The 27,560-nt window shown below is 36.0% G+C and overlaps 1 protein-coding gene across 2 annotated transcripts in view; it reads right to left on the reverse strand.

Moving 5' to 3' along the window:
• Positions 1–27,560, reverse strand: part of MYO3B (myosin IIIB) — a 196,765-nt gene that overhangs the window by 39,310 nt on the left and 129,895 nt on the right. Inside the window, exons 29-34 of one of the 2 annotated variants that reach the window (XM_085228887.1) lie at positions 21,318–21,429; positions 20,223–20,385; positions 19,393–19,473; positions 11,287–11,407; positions 4,424–4,487; positions 3,404–3,536 (exon numbers count right to left, since the gene is read on the reverse strand). In XM_085228887.1, coding sequence (XP_085085013.1) covers positions 3,404–3,536; positions 4,424–4,487; positions 11,287–11,407; positions 19,393–19,473; positions 20,223–20,385; positions 21,318–21,429 — 674 coding nt within the window. Of the gene's footprint in view, positions 1–3,403; positions 3,540–4,423; positions 4,488–11,286; positions 11,408–19,392; positions 19,474–20,222; positions 20,386–21,317; positions 21,430–27,560 lie in introns of both variants that reach the window. The other variant, XM_031554299.2, reaches the window with a different exon arrangement.

Genomic DNA, 27,560 nt, shown 5'->3' on the forward strand with positions numbered 1-27,560 from the left:
CAGTACTGCCTAAGTTGGGCAACAGCCTTCATCGCCATCGAGCACTAACGCATTTTGTTATATGCTTGCCCTCCAACAGAGCAATAAGCAATGATTACCTTTACATGTTTCTTCCAAGCCAGCACAGCTATGTTCACCAAACTGCATTTTATGATTACCAGAAGAGAGGAAAAAAAAAGAAGCACAACATGAAAAAAAAACCCACAAACATTGCAAGGCAAATATTCAAAATGGGTCACTAATGAGTAAGTCCAGCTTGAAACAAGGCTGGATCCTAATTTCCATTAGTTTTCAAAATATGAAAGATAAAATCAAAGGGCATATTGCATATTCTGACTTTTACAACTACAGTGCAAGTTTCAATACCTCAGCTTCTAAATAGAGCTAGAGATACTGCAGACTGCATAATTCAGAACATCTCAGAACCCTGGCAAATTCCTCTGCTTCTCAAAATTTCAGCACTGCAGCCAAGCATGAGGAGCAAGACAGAAAATATACATCAAGAAATACGTCCTTTTCTCCCACATGAGAATATCCACTGTAAGAGACTCCAATGCTCTCACACATTTAAAATGTCTGTGTTAGAATTAAGAGTTATGTTGTCCTCTGGTCAATGTAGAGATACTAATAGCTTTTTACAAACCTATTTCTTATTCATTTAGGACAATCTCAGTCATATATACTTTTGAGCCAAAGTTACATTGGTGAGCTCTCCATGAATCACTTCTTTCTTATTTATCATTTCAAATATTCTCTCTATTTATTTCTTCTAAGAAAATATAACAACTCAACCTCTGGAAATTATTTATCTCTGCAATATTTTGGTTCTGTCACCACTACGTTTTTGTGATTAGAATGACTAACTTCTGGCTCAATTATTAGTATTGACTGGATCCTCCACTCCATCTTAAAAACAAACAGAAACAGGCAGAGTGTGTTGTTGGAATCCTTGGCTTTGTTGCTAGCCCTTCCCCACCACCCTGGCAGAGCCAAAGGGAAATCCTGGGCAGCACTGAGCCAGCTCCTGGAACCCTGTGGCACTACAGCACATGCATGCACTTAACTTGCACTGCACACAGTTTGGTCACAGTGTTCAGTTTTTCTGTGACGCAGTAGAAATCCTCTTGAAGTGAAAAGAACTTTTATTTCTGCATTGATTGCAGAGTGTCAAGATCTTTGTGAAAATTTGATGGTCTAGTTTTCCTTGTCCATACTACTGATCAGAGTGAGTAACCTACAATATCAGAAAGCTGGACAAAACGCAAACTAGTGCACTTGATAAATACACTGACAAATACAGAAACATGTAAACTCATGTCAACCATTTTCTCTCTTTTGAGAGAGAGCCCCACCCTACTGAGGCCTCAAGAAAAATGAGATGCCTATCCTCCACTTTGAGTTTAATCCTACATATAAAGACTCCCTCCTTTAGCAAATAACAACACTGCTTCAAAACTGTGCAAGAGACCGGTGCAGAACCCTACCACATTCCTTTCTCTGTTTGTCTTTGTGTTCCAGGTTCATGGAATTACCACCATGATGACAGAAGAATTCAATATGAATGTGTAGCATAGCAGAGTGATGTTTCATTATGAAAAATCAGTCTCCACATTATTTGGACAACCTCGTTGTCAGCTTTCTGTTTGGTGAAATACAACTCATGCAGTATAGTCTCACATTATAAAACATCCTTATTTCAAAAGTAATATTTGCTATTTCACTTGGTTCTCACAATAGGTTAAAATACTTTGTACTTAAAAATATACCTTATACAATAAGACTGAACACAGATTGCACAGGGTGTGAAAGTACCTGAACACAAGTGCTTTTGTGCTTTTAAGAAGTATTCAGCAAGTTTACGTCTCCAACAGTCATTCATGGAAGCATGATGTATAGGATCATTTGAGTATCTTCACGCTTTACTGAGAAATTCCTTCCACGCTTACTCTTTTACACATACATGTTTCTTAAATATTCAGATTAATGTTGCATTTATCTCTTTTTCAGTCGGTATCCTTCTATGACTTCATATTCTCTGAAGTCTTTCTGAATTACTAGGCAATGGCTTGGAATCAGATGTTTGTAAGGCTGTAATTCTGCCAATTTTACTGTCTATAATTGTTTAATTTCAGATACAATGTAACTGATGTCAAGGATACTAGTTGCAGAGTAATGTACAATATCCATTGGCAGTCAGGATGACAGATTTGGGTCCTAACTGCTTTCCTCAAGAGGGTTTGCTGCAATGAAGATATTTTTGTTTGACGGGTTTATTGTTTTAGATGTAATAATTTAAGATACTAATGCACACATTCCCTGCAGTCCCACACTATGGATTCAAAATCCATATGGACTGAAATGCATCAAGAAAGTATAATGGATTTCTCAACATGCTGTGTTTACATACCACTTTGTTTTTAGCATGGAAAACACATTATGCCTGTGCAGAAGACTAAAAACACTGACTTTATGTTATTTTGTATAACAGAAGGATCTCCAGATATGTACCTGTCTTCTTAACTTTAATTTATAAATTGTTCAACTGAACGTTATAAAGTTTAAAGACATTAACTGCAGGATGAGGGATATTCAGATAAACATTTGTAGACTGACAAGATGAAAGGTGTCCCACTAAATATATAAATAGAAATATTAATATACAAGAGAAAATTATAAACAATTCATTTTCAGTAATAAGCTGGGAATTCATGTATTATCATTCCATTTTGGTGTTAGTCACAGGTATCACACTATCAATCTGCTTCATCTTAATTTGTGGAAGGCATTCTGTGATACAGTATTAATATTTGCTTCCAGGAATTAGCAAAAACTTAATGATTACAATGACAGAGAAAAGTATTTTGATAGGTATTGATTTCCTAGAATAAATGATAAATTGATTAAAACTCAACAACTGTCATAATGCTTTATTTCAAGTTCTTAAACTATTAGTGACCATGGCAAAAATAATATATAAGCAAATGAAATAGAAACCAGATTGCATAGATTTTGGAATTATTATAGATGTTCCTGACTAAATCACGATGAGTATAAACAAACATGTTGTCTTTCGTTCTGTCAAACATGAGAGATTTCATCACTGTCTACCACTTGTGAAGCTGGAAGGCAGAGAAAAGCTAAAACTCTTGAAAGGTATTTTAGGATTATTAGCCATGTTTTCAATAGAAATTATTTTACAGAAATCTCTATATCTCTCCTCTGTAACTCAGGTAGTTGAGAGTTCTTAAAAAATTCCAGTTTGAAAATATGTAGAAGAAAGTTGGTTCCTTTATATTTCCTGGCTTCCAATGGATTGTTAATGAGTATATAAAGCAAGTCACATGCTGATAATGTGCAGCTTATAAACAGTAAATGAATGATTATTGTTCTCTGTTTTCCTTACCTCCTTTTTTAGAGTGTCTCAAGGGACTTGATTGATGGTCTGTGATTGACTGAGATTGGCTAATTAATTGTGAATCACTCATCTTTAACGTATTTTTTACAGTAAAGGAAGAAGCAGAAATCTCATCCCAATCCTTCTGGAATAAAGAAAACTGTTTTAGGCATTCAGGAAACATGCTGATTTCACTCTGCCATGATAACTTATACCTGTGATCTCACAGGGAGCAACTTTGTATTCTTCACAACTCTTTGAGAAATGACTAATGCGAGATTAAAGTTACACAAGATTCTTGTGGGTTTCAGCACCACTGATTTAACATCCATGTCACAAACATTTGTTTATTTTTCCATTTAACTTATTTATCCCCTTTCCTCATGCAGTTAAATCATAGCATGCACTGTATGCTGATTTCCTCTCATAGTTAATTTGTATCTTTAGAAAAAAGCTATAGGAAGGTATTAATCTGCTTAACATTTCTAAGTACATCATCCAAGGGATTTTGTTTTTTTAATCTTACATATGCTCAGCAGAGTTACTGGCAAAAACTGTACATTTTCTCCATTTCATCCTTTCAACATCAAATGGTAAGCAGCAAAAATTGGATCAGACTTCAAAGACTATGCTGTGCTCCAAGTCACAGAGCGACTCCTCCATTTCACATATTGAATTCGAGCAGGATATCAAAGTGCTACCAAAGAACCTCAGGTCCTTACTAAAAAAGAGGCTCTAACATCTGTAGAAAGTGAAGTGCACAGACAAATCACCTCAGGGAGCTGCTAGCATTTATTCTCAGCAGCAAATTTCCAGCCTTTTGATTCTCTTATTCGCTGTACCTCCCTGTCTTTCTACAGAACTAAAGTTCTTAGCAAGCAGGCTTTTGTCTCAAAGACTTCAAAACATTACTAACGGTTTCATGTTCGGATGGCGATGCCAAGCAGCCATGAACACGCTGCAGAACTGTGGACTCAGGAATTTGAAGTTACAATGCAACGCTATTTTAGAATACAAACTTACTGGTACCTTTTTTGTTTGTTTGTCAAGAAAATCAGGCACGGCAGGAGAAGACTGGTTACTTGTTTGCGGCCTAAAAGCAAGGTTAAAAAAGAAAGGTAGTTTAAATATTGTAATTTCTTCATTCTCATAAAAGGCTTACTGACATTGTTGATGCTCTTCCCCTTTCCCCCTCCCCCAGTCACTAAATACGCACATATGATCAACTCAGAGAAAACACAGACCGGTCCCATTTCCTTTTATAAGGAAGTGCATGTTATTAAACACGGTAACAGGCTACAAGCAATAAATATGTCATTAAAAAATTGTCAATATGTGAAAAGTGAGTTTATGAGAATTCTATGAGATTGAAGTAACCTGTTAAAATTAATTTTACAAGATTTAACATGAAATATTTTTTTCCTCCAGAGGCTGTGAAGAGCTGTTTTTCACATAGAAATTCAAACTTGGGCACTCAGGAAATTTGACAAAGAAGGAAAAAGTGAGACAAATGGCTTCATGCTCCCCTAAAGCTGTTTGGGTTAAGTAAGAATTCTTACATTAACTTTGTCTGTACCTTTTATTATTTTACTATACAAATATTAAAGGTCAATTTCTCCTCTCATTAAAGCTAACTGAAGTATCATAAAATCTTCTGTAAGCTCTGATGCTTGTTGGCAGACCTTTGAAGTGAATAGATCTTCTCAATACTAAATTCTAAAAAAAACTTTGCTTCAGAATCTTTAGTCACGCAAAATCAAAAAAATATTCTACCAATTTCATTCAAGAGATAACAAAATTGAGGTTCATAAAGATTATTTGATAAGCTCATGATCCTATAACTGGGATTAAAAGCAAGACTTTCTATTTGTCAAAACTTGCCTCAGTCACTGCATCATTAATTACCACCACTGTCACAATCTTTCTGAAAATACAGTTAACTACAGTTGTATTTCAATGGAAACACTTGGAATGTAAGCTTCAGTCATAGATTTCAGATTATGACAGACATCATATTTTTTTTTTTTCATAGATGGCAAAAGGCTTTTTAAGGCAGTAAGCTTTTTCAGTTTAACCTCCATTTATTACAACTGAATACCTTTCCGCCCTTTCAGTCACAGTGCGAAGAGGAAATATAAAGGACAAAAATTACTTTATTGAGTAAAAGAAAATAGAATTTATGTTACCTCAATTTTCATTTTTGTTGTTACTTATACACTGAATATAAAAGACTCATATAAAAATAGAACAACACATTGAACTCTAAAAAACTGTCTGGACACATGCACATTTTACCTTTTAAAATGTAGCTTCTAAAAATACTTCAAACTGAAATGACATGACTGAAGGACTTGAAACATTCTAGACTATTACCTATTGGATATGAAAACAGTATATCACCACATGCACGCATCAGATGATATATTTATTCTAGGATATCCACAGAGTTTACTGAAATATTTAAAGCCTTATATTGCAATAGAGTTTAGGCTTTTAGATTAATTTTGTCTGAATGTGTTACGAAAGCTCAAGGGGCTGCTTGAATTGTTTCAGACTAGATCACAACAATAAAGACAGTATCATGGTAGTCAATAAGCTATTTTGGTGAGTGGAAACAATAGGAAGCATTCATGGACGTAGCAAACATCAAGTTTTTCTGGAATGTTGAAATTTTGTGAATGAAGTTTGGATTTGCTTGTTGTGTTTGAGGCTTTTTTTTTTTCCCCATTATTCACTGATGTTATGAAAGTAAAGGAAAATATTCTAAGCTGTAATTCATATTTAATACTGTTTTCCTAAGGATGGAGGGATTCATTTTGAAAACACACTCTAATTTGTACTGAGACACTTCTCATACCAAAAAACAATAAAAAATGTTGAGGACTGTATTTGAGCTTGCATTTGAACATGTACCATATTGTCTGCAAAGTTCTTTTTCGCTGTTTCTCTTGTATATACTACCTTGTACTTAAATAACTACTTAGCAGGATTATTTAGATAACTCGTTGATTTCTCCCAAAATTACTCAAGCATTTATTGAGATGATTCTTCCCCACCTCCCCACACTGCAGAAAATATACCCAATATAATCTAGAAATAATGAATAAACCTCAAGTATTTCTATAATGGATGTCAAAATCAAAATCAAAATCTGCTCTTGAATCAGTATGTTGTAAATGGACCAAACTGCCAAATAGGAATAAATCATGATCTAAATTCAATATTCTGGTTTTGGGGTGTTTTCAATCTGGATCTACATTTGCAGCTTGGATTACGTTCTATAAATAATCTAGAATTTAGTACGGTTTTGCCAGCACTTCTGCTTTGCAAGGGCTATAACATTATCCAAATGTTTAAAGCATGAAGGTTAAGTTCAGTAATTTGTCTTCTGTACACCATAAGCTAACAAAAATCAGCCTCTGGAATTTTGAAGCCTTAGAATTTTGATTTTCTAGCAGGATCCCAATGCTATCATGTTTTTCACAACCAACCAAAAAGCCACGTGATATGTAATTCTGCATTTCTGCATGATAAACTACAAGAGAACCTTTGGGATGTTCAGGAATGCATCAGTAATGTGCAGTAGCAAGAACAGCCAGTAGTTTCCTGTGTTGTATTATATGATCCTCACTTTCTTTATCTATGGTCAAACTGCAACAGCATGTATGGTTAAATTCTGTCCACAGATGAATGTTCTATGACTTTTGTTGGATTCCGTTAAAGCTGCAGAAGCATTGGAGAAGATGGCAAAAGTCTTTAAGTCCTGAGAACTTTTAATGGTATGTTAAAATAATTGAATTGAAATAAAATATGAGTTCTTGCTCTAGAACATACTAAAAGAGATCAGATCATTGACCCCATAAACTCAGTGGCAAACAGGAAACTACATAGAACCAGAAAGCACTTGTTTTCACTTGGTAGAAGATAACGCAGAGATATGGGTGCTGTTTCCAGAGATTAATTCAAATTAAGAGAAATTGTCAATTTTGTAAAACATTTTATTATCAGTCAGGGATTTATTACCATAAGCCATGAACAGGTCAGGGCAAGTCCTGAGCCTCAGCTGGCAGGGGACTGTCTCCAGCAAAATAAAACAAAAAAAAAACCCAATGAATGAATCAAAGAAACAAAAACATAACACTACCACCAGAGTTTCCTTAATGCTGTCATAGCAGAGGAATAGACAATTTTTCTTAATCCTAAATGGTATAAAGTGGAGTCTTCATTAATAAAGAGTCACGACATTGCCATTCAGAGGAATCTCATCACGATACAAAATTAGGCAGAGAGGAACCTCATGAAATTCAGTGAGAGGAAATACTATGTCCTGCACTGAAGCAACAATAATTTAATGCATTAGTACACTCTGGGGGCCAGATGACTGGACGGGAAGTCACAGAGGACTACTGAAAGACAGGTGTTATTTCAGGTGTCAAGATGGCAGAGAACACTTCTGAAAACATGACATCAGCTGTAGAAGCTGAGAATCCTGAGATCAGACTCTGAGATCTTCTGTATGATACTGCACGTCAAAACAAATGCAACATAAATGCAGTTCAGCATCAGCTAGTTCATATGAGTGAATGCGTATTGGTGGCTAACATCTGAAAGCGTGGCACCTGAGGATGTGCAGGATATTTTCAAGTATCTTTGATGAAACTATTTTCACTATGATTTTGAAAAATTTTTACTTGCCACATTTGCAAGACAGCAATGTTTGGGTCAAACAGATGACCCAAATGTCAGCACATTTACCTGGAAATTTCACAAGAGATTCAGCTTTGTGTGCCTGGTTTTAATCAGGCAAAACAGAAATTTGCAGCTGAAAATTCACCTCAACTGTCATGCCCATGTAGTTTTTCCACTTTATCATCCTACCTTGATTGTCTAAGTCTCATCTGAACATAAAGAGTTTTACTAAAATAAAAACTGTATGGGGACACACATGCTGACCAGTCAAAGCTTTGACTAGCTAAGCAGAGAAAGCTGTAGGAGAAAAATCACAATTGATTTTGAGTCAAGAGAACTAATATTGATGTCAATTATCTTTTAACACACAGAACTCCACAAGAAAAGAAAGGAGCGAGGGATACTCACTGATATGATGTTACAGTTACAGACATAACTATGTGGAAACAATGCTTTCTGCCGTACTACAAAGCACGTGCGTTGTTAAATTAACAAATGTGTGCATTTAATCAGCATTTTACAGCACTTTTTAGCTTATTTCCTGCATTCATCAACTAGAGAGTGTGAACTAGGTGTAGAGACTCAATTTCATTGAAGGAATTTAATTTTTTTTAAAGTGCCACTTTCCTCTAAGCACTTTGAAATTCATAACTTAGTGTTTTAAATACATCATAGTACTGGAACTTTTTTTTTTTTTTCTTTCTTAGTAGATCTTTGAAAAAGTAACAGGCTGTTATATATCCTATGCACATAACAGAAAAGATCTTTATGTGATTTTCCTTTTGTATCCTGAACACTTTTCAGCTCCGTTTATATTTTCCAAAACTACTAACTAGAAAGCAAAAGAAATGAAAAGAAATGAAAGGAAATGAAATGAAAAGAATATTTTATTATTCAACAAATCAGTTCAATGGTATGTGAAGCCACAGTGAGGCTGCCTTGTCTAGAGATAGATTACAAGCTACTGTGTTAAACAGCTGCACTACTATTCACCACTATTTCTTACAAGTTTCCCATATGACTGAACAGTCATGCACTAAAACACAAAACCCCCAAACAGCTACCTGTAGAAGAGAGCCTTGATTTATGGTAAGGAAGTTATCGTATTTAGTCCTAAGATTCTGAACATCACCTGTGAAATGCTCAACATATTCAAGTCTCACTGAAGTCACTGGAACCTCAGGCCACTGCAGGGAAATATATAGGATTAAACAAATAAGCTGGGAAATTCATTAGGTTTTAAACTGAGAATTGCCAGCAGTAGTGGCAGTTTAGCAGCTCCAGACAAAAAAGGTACAAGTTTTATTACCTGTCTGATTGTGTACAGCAATCAGGAGTGTGTGCAAGAACTGAATAGCGAATGTTTTTTATGTGGGCATCTTCAATCTAAATATTTAAAGGCATTTAAACACTGATTTCAATATAAATTCATTGTCTGAATACCTTTAGAAGTGTATTTGTGCCCCATAAAGCCCAAATTCACCTCAACAACTACAGATCCATAAAATGTTTATGAGCCTCAAGGGATGTACAGCTGAGAAAACTGTATCTAATCCACAAAGATACGTTTGTTTGGAAAGCAATGAGGAATTCTGGAAACAATCTAATGTAGAAAGGGAAGAAAATAATTCTTGGCTACCTATATACAAAACTGATGAAAAAAAAGTTTAAAGAGGTCATACACCTTCAAACAAGTTCAGGTGAAAGCTTCAAAACACTGAAAAAGACAAAATACTTATTTACATTGTATTTTAATTTGTAATTTTAATTTGGGTTGCCAGACAGAATTGACAACAGACAGGTTATAGGCTCTATCTTAATGCCATGCAGACTGGAGAACAAATAGCTATGAGTAGTTCTAAAGAGATCGCAAGATAGTTCCCCTCTTAAATACCTAACAGACAGAGGCTGCTCCACACACATGAAGGGAAAGCAGAATCACAAAACATGTTGACTCTATAAGCTGTGAGGAGACCGAAGGACAGAGATATGACAGTAAATTGTAGCGTGTTCATTCTTTTCCCTGAATAACATTACAAAAAAAATTGTATATACGTTTTTTTTTTGTCCTTTTCCACCAGCCTGAACCTTATTTATTTATTTATATATTTATTTATTCTGAAATCAGACTACTGCAAGGGAGATACTCTGGAATATTATTAACCTGAAAGGATACAGGTGATTACACCTGGACAAAATCATTTCATGCACTAAAGCATTTAGCAGACACTATTCAATATAAAAAAAAAAACAAAGTTCACATGGAAATTAATGTAACTCAGTGTTCTGAAAATACACAGAGAAAGCTGAAATACTTTCTCAGAGGAAGAGTCAGTGTAATTAAAAAAAATCATATCAACAACAACAAAAACAACAAACAAAGCAACTTTCTCAATGGAATAATAGCATCTAGTTGCATTCAAGCAAGTCACCGGTTTCCTCAGAGAACTCATAAGAGGTGTAACAGGACCTGCATTTGTGTGCTGTATAGAAAGACTATAAATTAACAGAAATAAGAAGTGCAATAAGAACTGAGATTTCCTGATGTCTATCCCTCAGCAGGGGACATGTTATAGCTCTTAGTCACCAAAATCTGCTGACCAAAGGGATTCCTTCAGCCAGCACCTCTTCTGCAACACTGTAGGAAAGATAGACAAATAATAGATGGAGCAGTTCCCTTCTCTACACAAGAAAGAGCAGGTCAATATTGGACTGAAACAACTCCACTAGTAAGGAAGATCAAAATATTCTTCCTCTACAAAGAGGGAGGCACCACTACTAAGGTTTACAGTATGCCTAGGCTGTCAGTGACTTGGCCATCTCTTTTTTGCAAGTCTTTTCCCTCATTAGAACTCTGCATGGAGCTCCACAGGCACAAAAGGGTACATTTCTACTCTTGAAAATCATGCATTGCAGCCAGTTCTGAAATGCAGTCTGTGGTTAGGGGTATTCTGGGTACTTGTGAGAAGTCCACAGAAACAGGACATCAGTCCAGGGCAAACACTACTTTAAATAAATCTCACTTATTTACCTGGAGAATACTGAGATGACTATGCTGGTGGGGGTGCTGCTTAACCTACAGGTGATCATCTTCAGAAAACGGCAGGCTCCCAAAGCACCAGTTGAATCATGATGACGTCTGCTCCTCTCAGATTTTACTGTGTGCAAAATTACTTCTGTAGATAACAAAGGATTCAACTCACCAGTGCTCTTCACAGTCAACATCAGAAGTAGAGCAGCTGCTCATATGCTGAGAATCTGCTACACAGCCAGTGCTCTTCTTCAGTCTTGGATAGTTTTTACGAACAATATATCCCCTGAAAGCTAAAAAACAGTTATGAATCAGAGAAAAACTCTGCAGAACCTGAAATACAGACTGGCACATCTCTCTGCAGCACAGAGCTGAATGCTCTACAATTGGAACGTCTAAAATCTGGGTTAATGTTGTATGGGACATAGGATATGGGATGTGGGACACAGAGCAACCTCACGCAGGATCAAAATAACAATATAGGTAACATTGGGAAAGCAGGAGGTAGAATAAAGAGAAAATATAGTAAAGAATAAAGAGAACAAAGTTGTTGACAAAAAGATCATCTCATGCCTGATATTTTGTAAAAACAACAAAAGTGTTCCGTACACAAAAGAGGAAAAAAATGCAGTACTTGGAATCTCTCATTATTACAAAATTATGGAATAATTTTTTATTCATTTTTCCTTCCATTTAATGACTCTTAGAAACTTAACTCAGCATTCATCCTTTCTTTTTGCATAAGGAAAAGAAGAAAAAAAATAAAGCTACCCTGATCTCAGCTACTCTTTCCATAGGAAGGACTATAATTGATCTCTTCTTTTCTATTTTAATTCATGTTAATGACCTTCTTTCCAGCCATCACAAAAATGTGCATTTTTGCACTTTCATGTGCGATACAAAAAAACAAAAAAGCATCCTAACCATTCAAGCTGTGGTATGCAATGCACCATAACAATCTAACGTTTTCTATGCTACTGATGTTTCCAGTGTAAAAAGCAGCAAAAATTGCCTTTTAATGAGAGATTACTAAAATAAATAACCATTCCCTTTACAGAAGGCATGACAGAAGCTGAGCCTGCTGAGGTGTTGTACTGAATACAGAGCTCAGGTACCATGAGGCTGAGCAACTTTCCACCCTTAATAATGAGACTGGAAAAGTCTGCCTATCTGGCAGAGATGAGGCGAGCACTCTCTTGCCCCATGCAATCAGGCTTCCAATTCTTAACTATCCCCCACTGACCAGACAAGGAACCTACTCTGCTATTGGCAGCAAAGACAGCTGGCTGGCAGCCACCTCTGCAGCTGAAACACGCTGAGCAGCAGTGTATGGACTACTGTAAAGATAAAGAAGCACTGAAATAAGTGAAGTAGTAAGATAAGCATCATTTTTCTCTCTAGTAATTTCTCAGTTTCAGCAGTTGCTTTGCATGTGTGTGTGCATGTGTGCGTGCATGTGTGCGTATAAAACCACCCCCAATATCTCTATGATTTTTTTCTGCCAGATACCTACTAATGACGGTATAACTATTTTTTGTCTTTCCCTCATTCACTACACACAATTTGCTTTATTTCATTTTGTAAACTTTATTTTTACTCTGAATTCTGTTTTCATAAATATTTTCAGGATCAAATTCTCTTCAACGGAACCCTTCCTTAAGCTGGCTTCTAACATTCTTTTAGAATACCTCCTATCTTACAGGTAAATGGCTGTGCTTTTCCTGTTTTCCCATAGACTCACAGGACAACTGAAGTAGAAGGGTAAACAAACATTTTTCTGTCTCAAAATCTTCATCAAGAATTAGTAGAACTGCATCTTTTCAGCATTTATAACTGGAACTATAATGTTTCAATGGAAATGCATATGCAGAGAATTCTACTGGGGGAGCCGGAGAGGTTGGGAAGCTGTTCCATCATGGCAATTTGCATTACTGACTGGTGCTGGTTTTGACACTAAGCACTTGGCTCAAAGAGTGTGAAATTAGCAGACTCATGTTGCTAGTGCTCCATGAACAATCACTGCATCATTGAAGAAGAATGATTACCAGCTGTCACCTCATTTTCACCTTATGCATTCTATATTCCAAACTTTACAGCAACAGTATCTCTAACCCTGATCTTTACATAACCAATGATAACAGGACCTAAACTCAAAGCAACCTAGGAACATAGGAATTAGGAATTTTAGAACTTTTATTTATTTTAATAGTTATCTTATTAGAGTTAAGCATTTTCTGTGACACCACTGAGGACATTACTTTTTGCTTTTTACACTAACTTTGACTTAAAGTGATCACTCTGCCAGCTCCAGCATGTAGCAAACAAAGAACATATTTACCATAGGGAGCCTGAAATTTGGCATACTACAGTTAAAAAACTTTATTTTAAGGTCTAAGCACTGAGGCATATACATTACATGCAAAGTTACACAATTCCAAATAGCAAAAATCCAGGCATTTTTCCTCTGATTCCCATTGGAAATATACAGTTACAGACTGAAATGTGAAGCACAATGAAAGATCAAAGCTAAATAATCATAGGTCTGTACCTGAGGCATGAAGAACAGAGATGAAGTACTATTTTAAAACAGCAGAGGGATTCATTCTCAGCTGTAAGAAATCTTGTTAAAAAATATTTCTATATAGACATATTTTTAAGATATAACTTAAAATAGTACATAAGAACAATTTTGAACAGAAAGCTCAAGTTTCCTGAATAGAAGGTGTCATGACTGTTTGTAATCAGAAATTGATTTGCTACAAACAGCATATGACCTTCTTAATTTGCCTAGATAAAAGAGCATTCAGAAGCTTAACTACCAACATCTGAGGTGATTTGGAGCCCATAAATCTGATTTTTTGCTTCATGCCAAATTAATTCCACTGAACAGTAAAAGAGAGGGGAAGTCGTGTCCTTTGCTAAGTCCCATGAATACTTCCCCTTTTTCACCTCTCAGCCTGGATGGAACTTGGGTGATGAATGCTTAGTAGCAGGAAAAATAACTAATGTCCTATAATCTCTGGCAGAAGCATTACAAGAAAGCAGGCCTTGCTACTGATGCACATCATCACTTTGATGTATGGGTTTTAATTTTTGTGCATTGCACTAAAAAGTTTTATCTCGAGACTTGGTCAAACAAAAGAAGTGTGGATGACTCTGAAACTGACTGTCAACATCAGTAATGAAAAGAAAGAAGTATTCCAAGGTCTCTTGTCCCTTCCTGATTTTGCCAAGGGCATGAAATCTAGTAAGAATGGTCAGGAAAAAAAAAAAGAAATAGAAAAAAAAAATTATTCACAGAAAGATTAGCTCAGAGACAGAGATAAAATACAAGACCTCATCCTTCAAAAAACTATTAAGGCCATCTCACTTTTGTTAACATGCTCCCTGCATATGAGCAGGAGGTTTTTAATGGTTACTTGGTATACTAGAATTGAAGACTGAATGGCCTAAGCTGGTACAGAACATAAAGAGATAGAGGAGTAAAGTTAAGTAAAGCTGTGTAGCCTGTACAAATACATCTGAATGTGAAATCAAGATAATAAAATGACTCAGTTCAGCTACCATTAAAAGAAACATATTTCTTCAGAGGTTCTTATCCTGAGAATGCTGCTAAAAGGAAGATGACTGACATAAAAAATAAAGCTGTATCTGTTACTTAGTATTTGTTATTTTCAGGAATGATAAAAAAAAAGATGTATTTTTAGATATAATAATGATGTGCTTAGAAGTATTTGGAACATTCTAATAACATAATTCGTAGAACTTTACAACATTACTAGCTGAATACCTGTACACACACATACACATGAATTGACAGAAAAAATAGGGTTTTTAAGAAATGCTTCCTTTTCTGCTATTGAAGCTGACATTAAACTTTGCTGAAAAAAATACTGCAGGTAAAATTTTTATTAAAAACTTACAGTTATTATAAATATGAAATAGTGCATTCCAGCTTTTCCCAAGCCCTTTTTTTTTTTAAACAAAATAAATTTCAGCTGAAGCCCACGAAAGATATATGCAAATAGTGAGATATGCAAACAGTGCATGGGAAGAAGTTGTAGAAAGCATTTTGCAGAATGTTTTTTTTCATCTGATTTCCTTCTGAACATACATCCCTTTTTGTTTAAAAAAAAAAAAAGAAAAAAAAAGAAAAAAAGATTTCGGTTCTGTTCTTTTTTCTTGAGTTCATGATAAAGAATTTTCCAATACAATGTGACATATGGTGAGTGCGTGAGCACGTGTTGGAGGAGGAGACAGTGGCTCAATGGATTAGTCATTTGCCTTTCACCTCTGGAAGCATAGTTAAACTCAGTCCTGACCAGAGTTGCAAAGTATATTCCAGATGGCTAAAGTGGGCCTAATTAAAATGAATTCAGTGATGTCACCTCAGATCTAAGTGAATTGTACGCACCACTCATTTGGCATTTTGGCAACATCACCTCACAAATGAAATAAACAGATTAAAATCCTCCTTTAAGACTTTCGGGACAAGGGTCACTCCACATAGAAATATGCGTTTTCATAACTAGATTATGTATCTTTATAATTCTATTATCTGTTTGTTTTGTGTATTGTTTCCTTTTTAATTCTAATTAATGCTTTCCTCTAATGGAAAGAAACATCCAATGAGACTTGCATGTGAGACAGACCAGTAGAGCAACATTTCAGTCAGATGATTCAGTGGTCATACACTGATTTACACCAGGTGTGTATCTGGCAAAAATAATTTTCTAAAATAATTTATTTCAATAAAATCTTTTTCATTATATGTAGATGTAAATTCAATCAATTCAAATCCCAATTACAAAGAAATACTTACACCAAAGTGCGAAGTGTTACTAATGTGAAAACTTTACATGAAATAATTCTTCGCCGTTCCCCTCCAAGTTAAAAATTGCCTCAACGATACAGTTTGGGAAAGCCAGACCAGAGGAAATAAGGAAGGACTTGTGTAACCTGCACCCCATTTCTCATCTCATAAAATCTGTACGTTCTGAAAACCTGCAGTGTAGATACGCTGAAGTAAGGCAGCTTTTCCTTCCTCGGCTAATTTAAGCTCACAAATATTTTGTCTACTAGCTAGAGTGTTTCCCTTATCTAAAATAATGACCATTTTTTTGTGTAATATTATACACTTAGGAAATGTATCCTCAAGTATATTGTGAAGGGTTTTTTTTTTTTTTAAGTTTGTTTTTTCTTTCAACATTTCATCAATGGATAGCAAACTGCTGGGCCCACAGAGATCTCCAGACCACCAGCTCATGTATTTGAAAGGCATCTGTTTATTTTTAAAATGCAAATGTAGCCTACCTCAAAGACTGACTTGCAAGAAATGAACAATCTGAACAAGTCAAGAGGTTTCCAATCAGGAGCTGTGTTCCTCCTTTATATCAGGCTATGATCACTTGCTGTCAAAACCACTTAAACAATATCCTGGAATCTGAATGAAGTCCCCCCACAATTAAAATGAGCAGGATAATCCTGCAAGAATTATTCAGGCAAATCATTTTTCACACAGTTTAAAGTAATGATAAGGTCATTTACAAAAGAAATCAGCGCCTTTGAAATGCTGACTTGTAGACAGAGGACTGCCTGGAGGAGGGCCATAGATAACAGTGAAGACTGGCCTCCTAACACTACCCTTGCAGTCTTTGGAACTGATTCTGATGAAGAGAAGGCCCAATAAGGTTAATACCCCTACTTTGATCTCTGTCAAAGCGTACCAGCAAGAATTAATTTACATTTCAGATGAAAAAGGTTGACAGCATGAAAAGGCATCTTGTTTCTGGTATGTGAATGTGCTGTAATAGATCGGGAATTCTGAAAGGAAGTTCTGAGGAAGCTAAAGGGATAAGCCGAGCGGCTGCTTTTATTGGGAAAGAGATGAAAGGAAAACAAATTTCAATATGTGCTGTTCTGTAAAAACATGTAAGCCAAATGCTTCCTAAATTTCAAGGCCTGCTTGAAGGCTGAGGATGGGGGAGGGAGAGGAGGGAGAAAGAAAGGGAAGTACATTTATTTTAATTATACGGTTTTGCTAATGTCTGGATGACAAATGCCAACAATATATCTCTCTGCCTGAAATGATTCATTAAAAAAAAATCCAAAGGTGATCATACTCCTTTTTACTGAAAAGCTGCCTTGAAATACACACTAACATTATAAGATGTGCAGGGAAAGTAGAGATTTGGGCTTGCTTTTGTTCCCATGTCACTAAGCACTTTGGCAGTGTAATGTAAACAAGAAAAGGATGTCTGTGTATTTTAAAAGCAGGAAGATGGCCGCCATTCACAAGCATGAGCTTTGATTATAAACACTGAATGATTAACATACAGAGAAGAAAAATGGCACAAGAAGAATTTTCAAATACGAGGTCCTAGATATAGATTTCCAAAGGCAGAGTGAAACATGCTGGGGATTATTATTATACCTCATTGAGTGCAGTACCAAAGACAGGAGGAGCAGCCAGCATAATTAATACAGAGGTGCATGTGTCACTCTTAACCCTACAGCCTTAATGCTCATTCACCCAGACTGATCACTGAAACTGTCAAGTGCCAGGTTACAAAAGAAGGCAGTGTGTCTGTTGGTTGGAAAAGCTCTAATAGCATTCCTCCAGCACTAGGTCCAGAGGACAGAAGCGTCCAAATACAAGGATGTGTACAATCCCACTGTCTCTGCTCTGCCATGTTCAATGCATCTCAGAGATGACAGGAAGGAACAAAGCTCTGAATCTCTTCCATGCATGCAAACAGCAGAATAGATCAGTTGCTTTTTCCAAAGCGTTGGTAATATGCATGCACTTCCTACATGCCTAAGAAAGCTAGCTGAATAAAATTCTAAGGCCAAGTATACCCTACAGCCTTGAAGTAACATTGCTACACACCACCTTCCAATGAAATCTGAGATAACTCTCCTCTTAAAAACTGTTAATAGTGGGAAAGTGAAGGGTCAACCATTTCACTTTTTTTTTTAATGACAAAATGCCATCATAAAAGTCAGGAAATCCTAGTGCAGGTATGGACAAGCATAAATTTAGTGAATACTCCAGAAAGCAGTTGCATGTGGCTCTTTAAAATCTGGTCATTATGAATAAAACAAGCGACAACACAAAGGAGAGGAAGAAGGGGAGAGAGCACTCACACAGTTCCTCAGTGCTTGTAGTAATAGGAAAAAAAAATCTCCTTAACTGTTCTCCATTTAATATAATGATCTGCATTTAACACTAGAGCTATAGTTTATGATTATACATAACAGTATGCACACTAAGCTATAAATTACTATTTTAACCTAATGATAATCTGTTCCTTTCTGTAACCAGATTGGTATTCTTCTGTTTTCTGCTCAAAGTCATTCTGAAGCTTATTTTCAAAGTAGGAAACTTAGAAAAAAAAAAGTTGGATTTAGCAGGAATGGCTTAAGAAGAGAAAAAAGTAAAGGAATATTTATAACTACTCCATTTCAGATTGACTTCAGGTTATACGATGCAAAATAGAGAGGTTACAAAGCTTAAGGACCTATGATAGCATAGGCAGCTGGGAAAATAAAGGTGGTGCCATGATTTATCTGTAGACACATTGCTACAGCTCATTTTTGATCAGGTATAGTCTCTCACCTGGGGTTGGACAGGAAAGGTGTGTTACACTGCATCATATGGAGACTGCTTCATTCTGGCAGCATGTGAAAACATCACTGAGTTCGCAGCAGTGGTTCTGAGATTTCTATGCCATATGGTACCCTGCTCTCTACTAGAGACCTGCACAGCCCTATGGGCCTGTTCCTCCAACAATCTCTTTAAAGTTCATTCAAATTCATATTGATACGGCTGCATAGGAGTCTGGCAGAGAGTCAGAGATTGGCCAAAGCTAGCAAACTCAGCATGCAACTGAAAGGGAAACTTGACTATCTGCCAAGATCGGTACTTGACAAAGACAGAAATGCATGTCCAGTGCCTCCAATCCACACTTATAGTCAAACATATTCAGTGCTTCATTCCAGCTCTGCTCAAGACTGAATCATACTCATTGTGTTGAGAAGAATCTTAAAGAATTAACAGCTTTTATTCGGTATGTTTCAGAAAGGTACTCAGAAAAATCTCAGAAAAAGTGTCATAACTGTCACAGATGTCATTTGATAGTGAAGAACAAGTGACGAGAAGCAATGCTTTTGACAGATTTCATTTGAACTGTACGTATTTCTCTTGGTTATAAACACCGACACATGAAATCACCCACAGCAAAATAGGTACTGGCAACCAAAATAATGTTTTAATTACCTGCTTGAATATGTATAGCAGCATTATTTCTTCTGTTCCTTATTTCCTTGTACTTCCTGCGAGCTTCATATCCTCTCCAAGCTAAAAATACAAAACCATGTGCTGGAAATTACATTTATTTAAGGAAGTGCTACAGAGTCTAGAGAGCTAGAGATGTGCTGAAACTTTCATCCCTCCTGCCACAACCACTCCAGCCCCCACCTCCAGTACCTCCTCCTCACCCACCCACATGTTGAACTCTGAGTTCATGACTGCAGTACTCTCATCCTTGCAACTTCAAACACTGCTTTACTCGTCCAAATTTTAATTGTCACCATGTGCTCGCTGATGTCCTAATCCAAAAGGCAAAGGTGCATGATAATTGTGCATCATCAGTCAGCACAAGAACTCCCCTTCTCACATAACTCCCCAAATTCAATATAAAAAAGCCTGCTAGATTACTGGCAATCAGCCTTTTGGGCCCACCCCATAACTTATGTTATCTGTAAGTATGGTGCACATAAGAAGGCAAAGGGGGAAGAGAGGAAGGAGAGCTAAGATATCGCATTTTATGTATGTGCTGCAAGCTAGTGTAGACGCACCTAACAATATTTTCCATTTATGTACAGGCATCACATCCAAAATTCTAAAATATTTTAAATGATTACATTACTGAAAGCTAAGATAACACCCTAGAAGTAAATCAGTAATATTTGCATCAATTAGCTGGCGAGAAAAGTACCTCCCATTATTTTGATTTCATATAAACTATTATGAATAAATATTATACACATAATTTAACATCTTAAAATGCCAAGTTACTCAATGAAATAGGAAATGTGAATATTTACCTGACTGTATGGTAACAGCACTATTTTCTCTTTTTTCTTTGGCTTTCTTGTACCTCCTTGCTCCAAGCCATCCCTTGATATAAGCCTGCATGACCACCACCCTCCCTATAACTTCTCGCAGGAACAAATTTAACTGCTCTATATGGTAATACTTCAGAAAAACCTGAAATGGAACAACAAATTCAGTATTACACATAGGTAGCAGCACAAGCTATCATATTTTGCCTTTTTGGAAGCCTTGTATTGGCCTACTTCAGAGAACTTTTTCTAGGAAACCTCATAAAATACTAGTTGCTGTTGTGTTTTTTTTTTGTTTTGTTTTTTTCTTTAGCAATTTTGTGAGTTAAATAATTTGCTTTCAGTGTGCTGAGGGAGCTTCATTATTCCATTGAATATGGTCACCCCACTGCAAAATAAACCACTTATTTTTGCCCTTAAGAAAGTAAACTGGTGAGAGGGAAGCTTTCATTTATCAATAGTTTTAAAATACAGACTTTCTTGACTGTTGGGGCATAAATCTCGGACTACAATTGTTTTAGACAATACTGTCTAACAACACTGCTTCAAGAGGCAAATACTATGGGTAGTTACATACACTCTCTCCTCGTTTTTCCTTTGTGCACAATAAAACAACTCCGGATACAACATAACTTTCTTCTCACAGAAGTCAACCAGACCATTTTAAGCCATGATCAAAGGCTCTTCTATCAAAGAAACAGAAAAATCTCATCTGAAACTCCACAGATAATGTACTAACCAGACCCACAGAACAGGTCAGAGTGTAAAGTTTCAGTCACATCTGATTAATAGAAGGATCCTCAGGACACTATCACAGCAGGCACTGACAGATGTACCATCTTTATCAAGGCAGCCACGTGCAGAGTGCATTTTGGGGAGGTACTCAATGCACCTTTTCTCCAGTAGCACAAACTCATCTGACTTGGAAGGGCACCTCTGTAACCTAGAAGGCTAACTAACTGGAACAAATTCCTTGTTAAATTCTCTTTTGTTAATTCACTCGGTACTTTGCAAACCACTGTTAGATAAGCTTTGCTACAGGGACGCTAACCTGGAGAAAATATCAGCATTCTCTACCTTGGTTTTTCCAAGAATCCAGTTTTCTAGTTTAGCTTTCTCCAAAATGGTCAGACAGTTTTCTCTGCTGCCAAGGGGAGACTCATGTGCCTTGAATGCAAGGTAGTAATACCTGCAAAACAAAATGACAAAGAAAGAGTTGACTTGGCAACAAACGTGTACTTCCACTACTACTCTCTAGCTCAGAGATGAAACTCCAGAAATAACGGAAATATTTCTAAGATATATTATTTGTGACCTGAAGTCCATTTCTCAGGAAAAAAGTCCTTAAAGTCTATTTCATCAGTAGAATTTTGCAGTATGTTAGTGTATAATCAATGAATGTACAGATATTATAATTAAGAAATATATCAGAGAGTTTGGCTAAGCAGGTTATTATACCAAAAGAATAGATAGAGTGCTTACTCAATGTCCTGGGCTGGCTACAAAACTCCAAAGGAGGGATCTCCAGAAAGAGATCCTTCCCCACTGGTAGTCGGCTCTTAAATGGGTCTAGGAGAGGTGGAGCCAGGCTCCACCCCTTCTGGCAGCACAGGTGAATTGCCTTCACCTGTGCTTCCAGGGCTGACTCATTGCTCACCTCAGGTGGTCAATCAGAGGTTCAGGCCGTGATTCAGCTGTTCCCATACAGTTAGTTACTGGTATTGGTCACTTCTCACAAACAAGTATAAGTAGCCTTGATATTTGTTGGGAAAGAAGGATCCACATAAGTTCAAGGACTCTTGAGCTTGTAACAAGACCACCCTGTCAATAGCACCAAAGTAATTTTCATTTTCAGTATTTCAAACAGAAAGACTGCAGATTCTCAGTCTGTGAAGAAAAAGGCCAGCACTAGTAGGGCAGGCAGCACAGAGTCTGTATCAGCAATACTGACAGATTATATATGCAGAGAGGCTGCTACCGTGTACAAAGAATAAAGATTAGTTTACAGGAAAAACAATTCTCATATCAATCTTAATTTACAGACAGCAGGATGTTCAGACTGCTTGACATCTAAATTTTGTGTTTCCAGAAAGAGGTCATATATATGCACAATTAAAACAATTGGCATTGCTATCTTATTGGTAAGGATCTTATTAGTGCTGATAGTTAAACAAAACTAGTAGCTATTTTAAAGAAAAAAATAAAACAAACTACTCTTCATTCAAATTAAACCATTTTTGATAGACACAAGGATTTCTATGGTTATGTAAGTCTTTAGGCATTTTGCCTTTTTTCTGTTTGATTGGGATAATCAGTCAATGGGAATTATTATGATAACTCTAGTGGCCTCCAGATCAGGCCCATAGTAAACAACTTTGACTTACATTTTGTCCAAGATCCCAAAAAGAACAGCCCTGAGAATTATGTGAAATAAAATTATGGTGCAAAAAGATAACAAAAAAGAGATGCATACTTGTTGGAACTGAATAGACATGAGAAATGACTGTAACAAGCCATGCTTGTAAAGGCACCATTTGTTCATGAAGGACAGTTGTACAGTAATCAAGTAACTCTATTTGCAAACAATCATGTTACATAACAGCAAGAACACTGGCTTGCTAGTTTACAAGTTCAAGGTTATTTTACCACAAGTACACAGTTAGATAGTAGCAACTGCCACCTCACCTCTCATTTATGAACCATCACGTTTCTTCTTTAAGTTTCACTTCTGCAGGAACTACTCTATTTACATTGCTTTTGAAAGGAATCAGCAGGTTCAGCAAACTGATCTCCTAATTACCAGAATGGGGAAAAACCATCACATAGTCCTTAGAATAAAGAGAAATCTGACCAGTGAATGTCAAAGACAGATTCCTCTTGTAGCCACATAAAGGCATGAAAAAATTCTACCTCATACTGAAAAAAAAAAAAAATACTGAGAAGCAATTATAAAGAATGGAACAGCGCAAGTTTGTGGTTTTTTTTTTTTTTTTTTTTAAATCAGGGGAATATGATTTTCAAATATTAGCTCCAGTTAATCTCTAGAGATTAGCTCCAGTTGTCACAAGAAAGAAAAAAGAACCACTAAAATAGTCAATAAAGATCAAAGGGGAACAAAATGATGTCTGAAGGCACTGGAATCTGTCCTGAACTGGAGAGATAGATATTCACCAACTGGAGACACTGCCCACTCTGAATAATGATAGGAGATTGTGTGTTATCGAGTTAAAGTTTTTTTAATGCAGTCATTTTATCAGTAAGATGGTATTGCAAATTATTTAGCCAAGTCTTTCAAAGTACTAACAGTCATGGCATTTAGCAGGTATGGAGAAACAGCAGTTTAAATCTAGGCAGATTTAAAAGAAAAAAAATGCACATTTCCTCTATTTTACTATTAAATTTAACGATACATGATTTCACAAGACAGCATTCTGACTTGCACTGATAGAACTCAGATATAAAATGTACATATCCCAAACAATTTGTCATAGTTTGCAGTTTCAACACGTGCTTGACAGACATGTCAGAGAAGTTGCATCAGTAGTAAATTGCTGATTGCTACAAAAGCTATTTCAGATCAGCCTTGGCATTTATACATATGTGTAACTTAAGTGGTTTGTTTCTTTCCTAGAGGGAAGGAAATCTTCAAGTCTATGCTATTATCAGCTTTTTGCATGTTCACGTATCTTTTAAGACATGTTGTAGCTGGGAATTTTAAAATCATTGAACAATATTTAGATAGCAGAGGTGCAAATAGTCAGGGAGAACTCCACAATTTTTAAGTTTCACAATCTTATCAATGACAAGAAAATGCTTTGTTTTCTAGCACTGCCTGTTTTCATGACTAAGTCACTAACTACAAACACAAGTAATTTGATTTGTGCTTAAGATAACAGTATCACAACATAGCGTATGCCATGTAGGGCCATCTAATTTATGGAATTTAAGATCTTTGTATGGCAACAAAACACATGCAATATTTTGGAGGAAGATAAAATGTTTCACCTTAATGCATCTGGTGAAAGTTTACAAATATTATACATGGTGAAATGGTAGTGAAAATGTCTAGTTATGCAGCCAAGGCTTTGGGCAACATACAATTATAACTGTTCATTTTGATTTATTGGCCTAAGAACATCTCTATCATACTTAAGTCTGCTGTACAGAGATCACAAACATAGTGAACACTATATGATTTTATCAAGGGAAGAAACTAACTCCTTAAATGCAGAAATGTAGGGCTACAAATCACACATACTTCCACATATAATAAAGAATAAAGATTTGCAACTTAGTTTTTTTATTTGCACATTTGCGTTTGTTCTAGCAAACAGTGCAATGGTCCAAAACACTTTGTCTATATTAAGCCAATACTTTTATTTCTGTTCTTAAAAATTAAGTTTATAGTCTTTCATTTGTTGTTACATAGGCATGGAAGGTCTTAATGAGCAATGAGAAATTTAGGACTACTGAAAAAAAAACAACAGGTAATTTAATTGTAACACACACTACTTACATATTCAGACATTCACAATATTATGTCTTAAATGCACAAAAATACTCATGGAGGACACATGCTGTGGAATCTTCTACCTATTTTGAATTCGGGATGAAGAAACAGTTTTACCCTCTGTTTTGGAAATAAATACAAGACTGAAAGAAAGACTTAAGTAGATAAGAAAGAACAATAGTCTCGCTCCCAGGGCAGCTTGCTAAACAACTGGCTGTAGGTTAAAGTAATGCTGTGCCTGGTCTATACATAAGGTACCATCTAAACAGGATCTTTGCACTACTTCACTGCATTTAAATAGAATAAGAACCATAAAGGCTATTACAAACCAGTTTGCATGAGATTGAAGACATACTCCAGTCTGCTGGTAAGATTTTCTTCTTTGGATGCAAATGGTTACTCTTCCTAACACTACTGAAGATCTGAATGACGACAGAAAATGATCACCTAGGCTGAAATTAAGAAACTGTAGCATTCCCATGTAACTGGTACTATTGTTTTAAGCATAACATGGTTTCATTTGTTTTGAAATAAAGACAGTAAATTCCTAAGTGCCATACTGATGCAAAACCACATTTCTTTTAAATTATCCATCCTGATTGAAAATTTCCTACATATATTCAACTATATGTATCCTAAAAGCATTTGACTGATCACATTCTCAGCAGCAGTGAGTAAAAGAGAAGTAATTTCACCTCAAAAGAATTGATTTTTCAATAGATGAAACCTGTTTGAAATTATATATTTCTTAACCATTGGTTCCTATATTGCTCTACAAAAGATCCTGTATGGATGTTAATATCCTCATGCAAAACATATATTAGAGCAGGATTAACTTAGATTTAAGAGTAATTAGAGACAAAAGGAAGTTCATTGGAAGTTGAATTTATCCTCACATGAACAAATACAAAGGTGGGACATGCAGAATTAAAGACATCCAAGTGTACTGAGACACAGAAAACATCAGATTGCTGCTGTGTGTTGTCTGACTTATGTAAGGTTTTACCTTAGACAAACAGATTGTAAATGGTTCAATTTCTCTCCTCTCCAACCCTTAGGGCTGAATTGTGGAACAGATCAATAAATAGCACTTAAACAGCACCATTAACTATTATAACAGTGCCTCTTACCAAAATTCCCTTTACAGAGCCCTTAGGCCTGGAATGCAAAGTTCTACACACCAAGGTAACGATTAACAGTTTTTGTCCTTAAAAAGAATATTTGCATTAAAATATTCTGGCCTGATGTGGAGAATGGGAAATGACATATAAAAACCTTGAGGTGTGAGAAGGAGAAAATATGTTTCTAACTAGACCCCCAGCTACAAAAGGCCTATTCTCAGTATTCAAAAAATGCTTGTTCCTTCTCAGGCCTAGAAATGGAAAGTTAAAATACAATCAAAAGAATCATCAAGATTTTGAGCACTGAAGAAGCCTGTAGATAACTTTCAAGAATTCTCAGCTTATATTTGTTGCATCTTACCTCTTTTAGAGGGTTCCCCAGTAAATTGTATAAAGCTGATTACATTGGACTCTGCCGTAAGAGTATGAATCAAAAAAATGTAACTGAAACGTAAGTGAAAAAAACATCCAAGAGACTCTTAAGAAAGATCTACAAACATTTTCAGTACCAGATACCTAAATCATGCTGTCAATCAGATAACCATAGAATCACATATATACTCCCCCAAAAAGCATATTTTGGTCCATTCTGTATTTATAACTTGTAAGGGATTATCAGACTTTTCACTTGTACAGATTTCAAGCCTCTTTCATCCTGCAACTGTTTACCAGCATTCTGTGGATGTGAAGAGTATAGAGAGAAGATGTGGAAGATACAGTAGTTTATCGTATATAAAGTGTAAAGTGTATGCAGATCTGGTGAAATCTTAGATCCATTGAAAGAAACAACAAACACTTCCATGGCTTATAGAAAATTAAAATAAGGTGAATGGAAATGTTTTTTCTCTAGAATTCACTTGAGGGTTTTGATACTCAATGTTAAAAGTGAGAATGCAGTAAGAATGCACTATTTTAACAGTAAGTATTAAACTCTGTCTAGCAATTCAGTTGGCTTTTAATACCTTTAATCCCTTATTATGAATAATAAACAAGCATATCACCACTGGTAGAAGAAAAGTAACATTGAGAACTTAGAGACTGTGTCAGGTGTACTAACAGAGACCTTATGCAAATTTACACTGAAAATTCTTTTAGAAAAAGAAGAACCAATCATATTGGGATTATTGTTACAGAAATATTACTGGTATTGCCATGAGTGTATGTTCTGAATGACATTGTCTATTAAAGAGGTAGCACTCATAGGAAAACTGCATTCTTCAGTTCTAATGCAGTACAAAGATCTTCGATGCAGAACATAAACTATCAGAGAAGTAAAAAAGAAAAAAAAATACAATCCTTACATGAAACTTATACAAAACTTCTCAAAACATTCTTGTGTGCTTATGAGGTGCCTGAAGTCTGACATCATTTAGCACCATGAGACTCTCAAGCCTCTTATATTTCAAAACATGATATAGCATATGATACATTACACAGAAAGTGCATACAGGACAGGTATATCCAGTAAGGACACACCTGCAGATCACATCAGAAGCCTAGGCACTGGAATATAGGAAATAGTGTCTCATCTAGTGGGAATTTCAATGTATGTCCTTACTAAAAATGCACACTTTCCTTCGCTGCTGTGCGGTGCATGGTCACTATGCAGCCCTGCAAGCCAGGCCCACCTTGCTGCCTGATCACCTTAATAACCTGTATCTGATGCCTGGGATCACAGTCTATGAAAGG

The sequence above is a fragment of the Meleagris gallopavo genome, chromosome 7 (assembly GCF_905368555.1).
Source record: "Meleagris gallopavo chromosome 7, MGAL_WU_HG_1.1, whole genome shotgun sequence".
Taxonomy (NCBI): domain Eukaryota; kingdom Metazoa; phylum Chordata; class Aves; order Galliformes; family Phasianidae; genus Meleagris; species Meleagris gallopavo.